This window comes from Aquarana catesbeiana, linkage group LG13 (assembly GCF_042186555.1).
Source record: "Aquarana catesbeiana isolate 2022-GZ linkage group LG13, ASM4218655v1, whole genome shotgun sequence".
NCBI classification, from domain to species: domain Eukaryota; kingdom Metazoa; phylum Chordata; class Amphibia; order Anura; family Ranidae; genus Aquarana; species Aquarana catesbeiana.
In genome coordinates this window covers 126614838-126626389 of record NC_133336.1, presented here as the reverse complement: position 1 = coordinate 126626389, position 11552 = coordinate 126614838, and the positions used below count along the sequence as shown (strand labels likewise).

The 11552-nt window shown below is 38.9% G+C and overlaps 1 protein-coding gene across 1 annotated transcript; it reads right to left on the bottom strand.

The window, feature by feature from the left end:
• Positions 1 to 1396: 1396 nt before the first annotated feature.
• LOC141117636 (uncharacterized) lies at positions 1397 to 8557 on the bottom strand. The gene is made up of 5 exons (XM_073610585.1): positions 8495 to 8557; positions 5263 to 5322; positions 5044 to 5063; positions 2653 to 2676; positions 1397 to 2321 (listed from the first exon to the last, which is right to left on the bottom strand). Exons 2-5 carry the CDS (start codon positions 5270 to 5272, stop codon positions 1524 to 1526), a joined length of 852 nt encoding a protein of 283 aa, XP_073466686.1. The 5' UTR covers positions 5273 to 5322; positions 8495 to 8557; the 3' UTR covers positions 1397 to 1523.
• Positions 8558 to 11552: the final 2995 nt, after the last annotated feature.

The following is an 11552-nucleotide window of genomic DNA, read 5'->3' as shown; positions in this document are numbered from 1 at the left end:
GCCATTTACTTGGCCTATCACGGGTTCTGGCGGCCCAGCGAGTTCACCCGCAGCAATCCCGCAGGCCAAGTTCTGTGTAGTTGACTCGCTGCCAACACCATTTCATCCTCCACCCTGCAGTGTCCAAAACCCAGCAATCAAGCTCCAGGATAGACATCCATCTCCATAAAGTAAACAACGTCCGGTGGCCAGTAACCATACTCGACCACCTACTGTCACTCCTACCGGAACACTCAAACTCTAGTCCCCATTACCTTTTCGGGCAACCCTCGAGTGCCTGCCAGTTCATCAAACACCTGGGGTTCTTCTACGCTGCCTACACCTCGACCCCAGTCAGCACTCCAGACACTCTTTAGTATTGGGGCAGCCTTGGCAGCATGTCGGCATGGGTCCCAGACCACATCATCAAGAGACTTAGCAGGTGAAACTCTGCCTACCTCGCCCGGTACGCCCCCACTCCTTAGGTGGAAACGGCACAAGCATTCACCAAACTTGCTCAAATAAATAAAGCCAAAACTAATAAAACCACACCCCTACCTGAATGTTTTTGCCCCCTTATTCTGGCATACCGACCAGCAGACCAAGGCACACTTTCAGGTCCATTTCATATGGTAAGTCCACACTTCCAGGTCTATTTCCGATGGTAAGTTTTATGTTAACTACAAATGTTATCTATGTCCATATTGGACATAGGGCTCCACCCATAAGTAGGAAGGCCAGTATGGTGGCCTGAATTTATGGGAGGAGCCCGGGGGGTATTTAAGCAGCCCGCTCACCTGTGGTGCTTGTCGGTTTCCTGTGCGCGATACCCACCCTCCCATCCCCATTTCAAGGCATTCATTTAATTCATTAATTTCATTCATTTCTCTCTACCGAATAATCATTTCTTAAACTAGGGTATGCCCCCTTATTCTGGCATACCGACCAGCAGACCAAGGCACACTTTCAGGTCCATTTCATATGGTAAGTCCACACTTCCAGGTCTATTTCCGATGGTAAGTTTTATGTTAACTACAAATGTTATCTATGTCCATATCGGACATAGGGCTCCACCCATAAATATATATATATATATATATATACATATATATATATATATATATATATATATATATATATATATATATATATATATATATATATATATATATAATTTGTCTAATTTACCTTCAACAGGTAAATTAGACAAAATAGGCCAAATAATTTGTCTGGCAACTGTATTTTTATATCTATCTTTTGTCAGATTAATAAAGATTGCTTAATCTTTATTAATCATTCCAGATGTAGCCATGGTCATATAATTGGTAGGTTTTGAAAGACGTTTTCAATTACAAATAATATATTGGGATAAATAAATCTATTAGATTATTATAGAAAGAAATACACATTGAAAACATTGTAGCTGCTGAAATAATATGATTTTATTTATATGATTTGCCACTAATTTTACTAATTCTAGAGGTTATACAGGAAGAAGAATAACTGACATTAGATTAATTCAGAGATTTAATTATTCATCAGGTTTACTGCTGCTTATCTCTTCCCTGCCTAAAGTAATAAGAAGATGACTGGTCCTGACTTTGCCCTCCTTGTTGACTTCCGCTATTGCCCTGAGTCTGCTGACCTCCAGCCTGGCTCTGTTGGTTGCTGCTGCTGCAGCTGCCAATGCTGCTGCTGCCGGTGACGGTGCTGCTACTGCCGCTGCCAGTGCTGCTGCTGCCGCTGACGGTGCTGCTGCTGCCACTGCCAGTGCTGCTGCTGCCGCTGATGGTGCTGCTGCTGCCGCTGCTGGTGCTGGTGCTACCGGTGCTGCTGCTGCCGCTGCTGCTGCTGCCGCTGCTGCAGGTGCTTGGCCATCCACTTCCTTGTTGAGATCCACCAGTTTGCTGTCCACTGCTCTGAGTTTTATCAACCTGGGTCTGTTGGCCACTGGCTTGGTTCTGCTGATTAGAGGTTTGAGTTTGATCACTGGTCTGGCTCTGCTGGCCACAGGTTTGGGTTGGCCCGCTGGTCTGACTTTGCTGACCACTGGTAGTTTGGCTACTGCTCTGGCTCTGCTGACCACTGGTCAGGCTGCTGCTCTGCTGACCACTGGTTTGGGTTTGACCACTGGTCGGGCCACTGCTCTGCTGACCACTGGTTTGGGTTTGACCACTGGTCAGGCTACTGCTCTGCTGACCACTGGTTTGGGTTTGACCACTGGTCTGGCTGCTGCTCTGCTGACCGCGAGTTGTATCGCTGGCCCTGCTCTGCTGATCACTGGTCTGGCTTTGTTGATTGCTGCTCAAACTCTGGTCTTGGCTTGCATCACTCCATCCTGCCTGTAAAGCACATAAAAAACAATATCAGCAAGCAAACAGAATAAACATGTTTATATACTGTACAGCTAAAAACAATTTTTATTTGGAACTGCAACTGCAGATAGTGTCAATTTATCTGCTTGACCTAACTGCTTCAGTGAAATACTGTAACATACATTATTCTGAAAAAATAAGAAAAAAAGGCATTAAAGAGTCCCCCTCTACCCACTGCTTTCTGTATGAGGTCGTACATTTTAACAAAATATATATTGTATGTAATTACCACAATATGGTTTAAAAACACAACTTTTCATTGAAATTATTTTTTGCTCATATATTTAACAGAACTTACTCCAGTCTGCTTGTTGCTAGAGACCTGTTAACAAAATTAAGATTAATGTTAAAATGCATAAATTGCTTTGGCACAATATTCAATGCTATAATACACACGTCATATGCAATTCCTTATGTATTATATATGTCATAATTGTGTTAAAGAGACAATGAACACCAGAAAAACTTCTTTCCTGGTTAATACTACTGTGTCTTTTATCTTTGAGTTGTTAACCAATATGAGTTATATAAAAATGCTCAAAAACTAATGCTTATATGCTATTGTTCAGAGAAGTTAAAAAAGGTGTAAAAGTTGCTAAGGTTTTTTTATGGTCTTCTGGATCCTTATGCCTTTTCACAATTCAGTGCAGTCTAATGCCCCAGAGTATGTGTTTGAGTTAATGTTTTACGAACATTAGATCGTATTTTCAATTCGAAAACAGGGATAGATGTGATTGTTACAGTGTACAACTTACTGCTTTGCTACATGTGCCATTATTATTAGAAATTAATCCTTAGAGCAGCCTTTTTCAACCAGGGTGCCCACAGGTATCTTCAGGGGTGCCTTGGCAAAATGCCTAGAAATTGGCCAAAAATTGTATACAAGCCAGGGGGGTTGATCAAGCCTACCTATTAGTTACATAAAGCCACAGGTTTTCATTGTGCACCATTACAACTTTCTATCCACCAGTTTCCTAACAACCAATTACATCCTTGGGTTGATAAGGAGGACGTCGGGCACCAGCACAACATCCTTGTATGTCCCTCCCTTGCCCCTCTCCGTCAGCACTGGGGTCACATTAGCTGAGTGGGTGAGAGAAACTGAGGGAGAAGAGAAACATTGGAATACTAATCAGTGCCAGTGTGCGAAGGTGTGTTTGCTTTGGAAGAATAAATCACCTCTAAAGTTGGGTGTCCTATGCATGTGGATGTTGCTGCATTATGTAAAACTATTTGTTTCATTTTTTAAATTTTAGAATGGGATGCCGTGAGATTGTGTGGAATTTTAAAGGATGCCTTGACTAAAAAAAGGTTGTAAAAACAATGCCTTAGAGCAGGGATATGCAATTAGCGGACCTCCAGCTGTTACAAAACTACAAGTTCCATCATGCCTCTGCCTCTGGGTGTCATGTTTGTGGCTGTCAGAGTCTTGCTATGCCTCATGGGACTTGTAGTTCTGCAACACCTGGAGGTCCGCTAATTGCATATCCCTGCCTTAGAGCTTATATAAACCAAAGAACAAAAAAAATATTATATTACAGCTTACCAGTCTTTAGCAGTATTAATTTTGACAGCAAATTTTCAATTTAGTTTTAATCTTAGTCTTAGGAATAAAATGGCATTTTAGATTTAGTCCAATTTTAGTCTTCTGCAATTGTTTTAGTTTTAGTCGTATTTAGTCGACTAAATCTCCAGTATAGATTTTAGTCGACTAATATGTCCTACGTTTTAGTTGACTAAAATCTCCAGTACATTTTAGTTGTCTAAAATGGGTGTAATTAAATTGTAATGCATCAGTTAACATTTCTCTACAATTTCCAAACTCATTATATACTGCTGGAGTGAAAAATCTAATATGTTATTATGTATGGTATTGAGGTGTGAGTGTGCACTACAGACCAGGGTTAATTTTAAAGTAAAATTTCAATTTAGTTTTAGTCTTAGTCTTTTGACTAAAATGGCATTTTAGTTTTAGTTCCATTTTAGTCTTTTGACTAAAATGCCATTTTAGTTTTAGTCAAATTTTAGTCATCTCATTTGTTTTAGTTTTAGTCGTATTTTAGTGGACTAAAATAGTATTCATTTAGTCGACTAAAATATTTTAGTTGTTTTAGTCGACAAAATTAACACTGGTCTTTAGATGTGGTGGCTGCATAATTTTTCCTTCATTTCCACTTGCTGATCCTGCCAGTAAGACACTCCTTGTCTTAGGTTAACAGTGCTTACTTTCTGTACTGTAAATAAGGAGGAGCAGCATTGTCACCTTAGGCTGCTCCTCTGAATTGGACTACAAACACCTCCCCCTGTTATCATCTCTATAGTATAGGGAGGAGGTGTTCTGCAGTTTACAGAAGATAGCTGGAAAGGCTGAAACCATGATTTTTGTTTACTGTACAGTAAGTTTCAAGGACAACAGATTTGCTGGTAGGATCAACAAGTAATGATCTGTACTTTCAGAAAATGTGCATAGCCTGAAAAAAGCAAACAAATGCAGCCAGCAATCTAAGGATTGGTAAGCTGCAATATATTAAAATATTTGCTCTTGGTACTTTAACCTTTTAAAAAGGTTTCATATCTCCATTGTCTTTACATGAATTCTGAACTAAGGCTACTACATGGACTGTCATATACCCTAAAATGCACCCATGTTATGTTTAAAAACTTAATTAAATGACTATAATGTTCTTACCTTCTTGGTTGGGTTTGGTGCTAGAAGTAAAAACAAAAAAGAAGTTAATGTCTGAAACCAAAATACTGGTCTTTATATATGAAAAGTGTTGTTATGTATTTTAATTTGCTTGAAAAAAGACAGGTATAAAAACTGACTGGCTGCTAAAGGCCACAAGAACACTTTTCCTGTAAGAGAAATCATGCACATGGCCAAAATTTTCTAATTTAATGTTCCTACCTCCTTCCATTGTAGTAGATAAGGTTTATGGATTCCTGTTAAGGACTGGCAAAGTAAAACCTGTGGATAAATCAGAATAATGTTACTATAGTTAAACTACAGCATGGGGTGCACATTCAACAAATTATAAAAATCTTTAGGCTGTGGGCACATGCATTTTTATAGCCTACATTTCCTTTGTTACACTTTTATTTTCTTTCAAAAGCAGCATAGAGAACACTTTCATATTGAGAGTATGATACCTTGTCCCCAGTGATAACAGACTGAAGAATTGTCATTGAAATGTAAAGCGATTGGTTGGTTTTCTCTGATTCTCCTATTTCCATTCAGTCTGATATTACTGGAGGAAAGGGATTTGTCTTGGCTTATAAAACTATTGAGTTTTATGTAGAAACACTATGAGCCATTTTCTTGTGCATAATCAAGCAAAAAAGTGACCACCACTTTGCCAAAATCCTTGTTAGGAAAATTCATTAGAACTGGATGCAGTGCTGAGCAAGCATTCCTACATTTATAGGCTTGAATTGAAGACATCGCTACATTTAACCATCCAAAGAGAAAAGAAGGGAAGGGAAGTCCCTTCAGGTTTTTGGGAGTATGGTGAAAGAGTTAGAAACTCTTGCAGGTTTTATCACTGAAAGATGGTCAGCGGGACAGGAAGCAAGGGATAATTCCTCCATTTAAAACACAGGCAGCCCTAAACAATTATTGACTGGCTGGAGAATACCCATAGCCTTTGTTAGGTCACAATTGCGGTACTCCCTAGGAAGATTCCCTTGGTTTTTTGTCTTTATGCAGACAGGTACCAGGAAAGGAAGAGAACGAAAGTCTCCCCAACAGGGAAACATTAAGCAAATTAAGGATGACAGAGACTGTAGATTAACTTTGTATACTGCGATCAGTAAGGCACGATATAAACAACAAAAACGATTAACAATTATCTATTATATACAACATAAACTATTAATACATAAAACATAATAATATTTCAAATGTTAGCACACTGCAGAACAGTACCCCTTTTATTTAGGGGTAGCTCTCTGAAATTAAGAATCATTTTAACCATCACTTGGCCTGATTTATTTTTAGGGTGTGGAAAAGAGATATCAGTGTTGATTTACAATAATTATACTGAAATCTGAACTGGAAAAGTGGGTTGGGGAATAAAAGTTTGAATCTGTTTAGTTGTGGCACACACACACACTTTTTATTTTAAAGACTTGATAAAAAAAAGATACTCTGAATTAGTGGAGAGCACAGGGCGTGTGAATGTGGCTCCTGTATTCCACTTGAATCAGTTATTGACATTTAAAAGCAATTAAAAGAATACTAATCATAACTGGAGATTTTCTATTACAAACACATGTTCATCTATTGTGTAAGCATGGAGTTAGATTAAAGAGGTATCAAACCCAAAAACAGCAATGTATTATATTCCAGTTTGCCAATTTTTAGAAGTGGTGGCTGCATTAGGTTTTTTTATTTTAGTCTTTTTTGCCTTTATTTTCATCTATTGACCCTGCCAGTAAGTTCGTTCATTTTCACCTGCCACCAGACATAAAAACTGACAGTGGTGCTTATAATGGTCAGCTTTTATTTAATAATTTATGTAAAACTTTTATCCAATAGGGAAAAAAAAACTATTGCTGTATCTGCTTAAAACGTGTTAGCTGGAGTTTACCTTTAATTATAGTTACATAGTAGGTAAGGTTGAAAAAAGACACAAGTCCATCAAGTCCAACCTATATGTGTGATTATATGTCAGTATTACATTGTATATCCCTGTATGTTGTGGTAGATCAGGTGCTTATCTAGTTTTTTTAAATTATCGATACTCCCCGCTGAAACCACCGCCTGTGGAAGGGAATTCCACATCCTAACCACGCTTACAGTAAAGAACCCTCTACGCAGTTTAAGGTTAAATCACTTTTCTCCTAATTTCTCGTGCATCTAACTACTTCCAATTTGGACTTTGATCAGGCTGTACAGTCAGGCAAGATTTTTGTAAAATTGTATGAAAGGCTTAAAAGCACAGCAAAAGATGAAAAACCTAAAAAAGGTCTAAATATGGAGGATCAAAAATATTAGCGTTATATGATAGGACCACCATATGATTGATATCTTCCAAATGACAGGTCTACCATCTGATTAATACTATTCAAATGACAGGGCCAACAAGGTCTACACTTTCTAAGCACAATGTTACTTACTAGTCTTGAAATTATTATGCAATACAGCCTGAAATATCTTAAAAAAAATAAAATAAAAAATGTTCTACTACAAAAACACCTGCCAGATCACGTGTTGTCAAATCACATTTAAACTTCACATACAGATCAAGACAAAAAGTAAAAAAAAAAATCAGTTTTGTAACCTAGTCACAACATTGAAGAATACCTATCTGTTGGTTGCTACATCATTAAAGAAAAGGCAAAATCAGCTGTCTAGCTTCCCACTGTTCTATACACACTTGGAGATTACACATCTAAATTGGAACATTTTCATGTAATTGGTTGGCTTGCTACTGTTTTCTCCTACAGTCTGGGAATCTGTGTTCTAATGCATTTATATGCTTTTTAATAATTGCTTATCTAATTAACTTTAAAATGAGAAAGCCATGAACTGAAAGCTGGTTAAAAAATCCTTATGCTTTAAGTGACATTTATAAGCTAGTTCTTTCTAATTTATTGCCTGATGTTGCGGGTTTTTGAAATGCTAGGATTAGTAAATCTCTGCTTGTTAAATAGTTTACACCCATCATAAAATCATTACTGTCAACACTGACTCTAAAACAGGCATGGGCTAGGATGTGTTTTTTTAATTTAGTTTTACTTTATAGACTTGTAATTTGATTTATATTATACCTCAAGCAATAATATAAAACAGAAAGCTTATGTACTAATATATCCAGTATATATCCTACATACTGTCATACTGTACATACAAACATGTATTTAAATATATATATATTCACACAAAATACATCCATGCACAAAATAATAAAAGAAATGCCTGAATGCATTGTGCATTATCAAAAAAAAATGTCCAAAACGTATTATTTATGTACTTGTTAGTTCTACGTATAAATAGTTGCATGCAAAATCAAGTTTGTAAAAATAGCTATCGCTCAATAAACCCACAAAGCCCCATTCAGAATTGGCATGAATAAAATGCATTTGTTTGGTTGAGCATCATCTGAAAAGTTGATGAGTTCATAGAAAAGGCCACTTACCCTGTGCAGGTATCAATCGACTGTGAAGTTCAGGTGTCTGTAGCCATCTATTTATACCGCTAAAATAGGTGGTGTACAAAGCGCCTAAACACTATGGAATCCAACTCAGCAAAGGCGTGTCCTGTGAAATTATACTGACATAAATATTACCTAGTAACTCATAAAGAATAATTGCTCAGCAAACATTGAACAGTTGAAGTTAACTGCAGATTAATAATAGTCACTTCACTTGTCAGATAATGGCTATGATTATGTCAATTTTGTGGGAGGATTTTTGTAATAACAGACGTGAGTGACATTAAATTCTAATAATGTAACTAACCAACTACTGGAAGTCATGTTTATTAAAAAGCAATAACAATAAATATAAGTATGTAAACCAAAACCTAGACCTGTCAACGCATACATAAATTAATATTGCATATATTCAATGAGTATTGCATGTGACGTAAACTGATCTTTATTTTTTAATTTTTAGACAAAAAAATGCACGCATACTCATAAAGAAGCATATAGACATATAGCCATAAAGAGTACACGTGTGTATTTATATTTTTCTATCTACTGTACACCCAAAGTGAGACATCGAGTGCAGCTACAGTGATGGATGTATGGTACCAGAATATGCTATCTATAAGATTACTAGTGAGGGTTATATAGATTCTTTTACACATTCTTTATATTTCTGTGCCCTTTGCCTTAAGTATATGGGGCTAAGAACAGGTAATATCCCCAATAATATCCCCAATATTATGCTTAGCCCTCTCATTCCTACATTCCACTTTGTGCCTATGAAAGTGGTTGAATTAAAGTGAAGCTAAATTCTGGTCTAAACAGATAGCATTCTATTCTAGCATATAAAATGGTTGTAAACCTCAGACATGAAATATGAACAAAGCACATCCCTATATAGTGTGTACTTGTCTCAATTAACAGCACTAAGGGGTTTATTTACTAAAGCTGGAGAGTGCAAAATCAGGCTCACTTCTGCATAGAAACCAATCTAAGTGTCACTTTTGTCTGCTGCTTTATTCCTCCACTATCAGCTTGAATCACTTCTGACAAGTTTTAAGTTTTCCTGACACCAAGAGAAAAATGGTGACAGGGGAGGGATCTCCAGCTTATGGACAGACTCAGCTCTGTTTCTGTGTGCTGTGTGAAGGGGTGGGGGGTCCCTTACCTCCAATCAGATGTCAGACCTCTCCTCACTGAGCTCTGCAGAGTGTGATTTCAGCTCTCCGCCCAAGTGGCAGTGCATCCATAAGGGCCCACGGGCGCTGCCCCCTCTCTCCAGCCACCCCCTCTATTACCAATAGATAGATTTATGCATTGCATGAATCTATCCATGGCCGCCACTGCCACCCCCTATTCAGGTGCCAGGCCCCTTTTCTGGCACCGGGAGCCTGAATTTCAGTGGCGAGGGGTGTTTTTGAAGCACCTGATTAGAGCCATAGGCTCCAATAGTCGTCAAAAATGTAAACAGCAAGCACAATGCTTGGCGCTCCCAGTTCACCCAGCTGTGTTAGAAAAGCAAATGAATATTCGCTTTCTTAACACTGAACCACCTCTTCGAAATCAGGTGCTCGGGTCTGTTACCTGTCACCTGATTGGCTGAAACGACAGGCGCTGTGATTGGATGATGGAGAGGAGAGTACGAGAGAAGACATCGAGGACATGGGGGAACATGGAGGACAACGCCGCCATCACCTGCTGCCCCACAGAGACCGGGTAAATGCCGGGCAGACGGCGGGCAGGGGGGCCCAGTGGCAGCATTCAATGGGCACAGTGAGAGCATTTGATGGGCACAGTGGCAGCATTTATTGGCACAGTGGGAGCATTTGATGGCACAGTGGCAGCATTTGATGGGCACAGTGGCAGCATTTGATGGGCATAGTGGCAGCATTTGATGGCACAGTGGGAGTATTTGATGGGCACAGTGGCAGCAATTGATGGTGCAGTGGGAGCATTTGATGGGCACAGTGGCAACGTTTGATGGGCACAGTGGCTGTGTTTGATGGGCACAGTGGCGGTGTTTGATGGCACGGTGGCTGCATTTGATGTCACAGTGGCTGCGTTTGATGGCACAGTGGCTGCGTTTGATTGGCACAGTGAGGCTGCAATTGATGGGTTTTTTTTCAGAATTTTTCAGTTTGTTTGTGCCCCCCCAAAAATTTTGAGCACCAGCCGCTACTGCTCTGCCCCCTTTTTTCTGAACTCTGACAATTTTGCAAATTCAGCACTTCAGCACCTTCTATTGCTCTCAGCCTCCTCCAAATGCCTTTGTTTTACCTGTTGTGATCACACATTTAGAAGGTGGCTAGGTTCATCCTCCATGGTCCCATTGTATGTAGGAACATAGCCACCACCTCTTGCTTGCTCCCAAGATGGACAAAGGCAGTAATGGTGAACCTTGGTACCCCAGATGTTTTGGAACTACATTTCCCATGATGCTCATGCACTCTGCAGTGTAGTAGAGCATCATGGGAAATGTAGTTCCAAAACATCTGGGGTGCCAAGGTTCGCCATCACTGGACTAGGGACTATGAGATAGGTAATGTGAATAGAGCAGTGGAAGTAAAATGGAAGTAAGCCGTGAAAAGGAGAGATTTGGGAGCACACAGAGGGCATTACAAGGAGGCAAAAAAAACACAGTTTTTCACAATTCATAAAAATAGATTACAGGGTCATTAAGTGGCGGATGTGGATGTATTATTTTTTGGATAATAAGAGTATAGTTTAGTGTTCCTTTAGGTTATGATATTGGAGATATTCAGTGTTTATGCTGGTATGCTTAATCATTTTAATTCTGTTGTAATATGACAGACCTTTTCATATTTCCTGAGAAAGTGACACTGGGGTTTATTTACTAAATCTGGAGAGTGCAAAATCTGGTGCAGCGCTGCATAGAAACTAATCAGCTTCTAAATTTAGCTTGTTCAATTAAGCTTTGACAAAAAAAAAAAAAAAAAACTGGGAGCTGATTGGTTTCTATACAGAGCTGCACCGGATTTTGCACACTCTAGTTTTAGTAAATCCACCCCACTGTCCATCCCAGTAA

What these genes read in the sequence shown, in the direction of transcription:
- LOC141117636 (XM_073610585.1), bottom strand. An exon ending in CACCAAACCCAACCAAGAAG is followed by an intron (nt 2,677 to 5,043) that starts GTAAGAACATTA and finishes TTTTGTTAACAG; the next exon opens with GTCTCTAGCAACAAGCAGAC. An exon ending in CTAGCAACAAGCAGACTGGA is followed by an intron (nt 2,322 to 2,652) that starts GTAAGTTCTGTT and finishes TGTGCTTTACAG; the next exon opens with GCAGGATGGAGTGATGCAAG.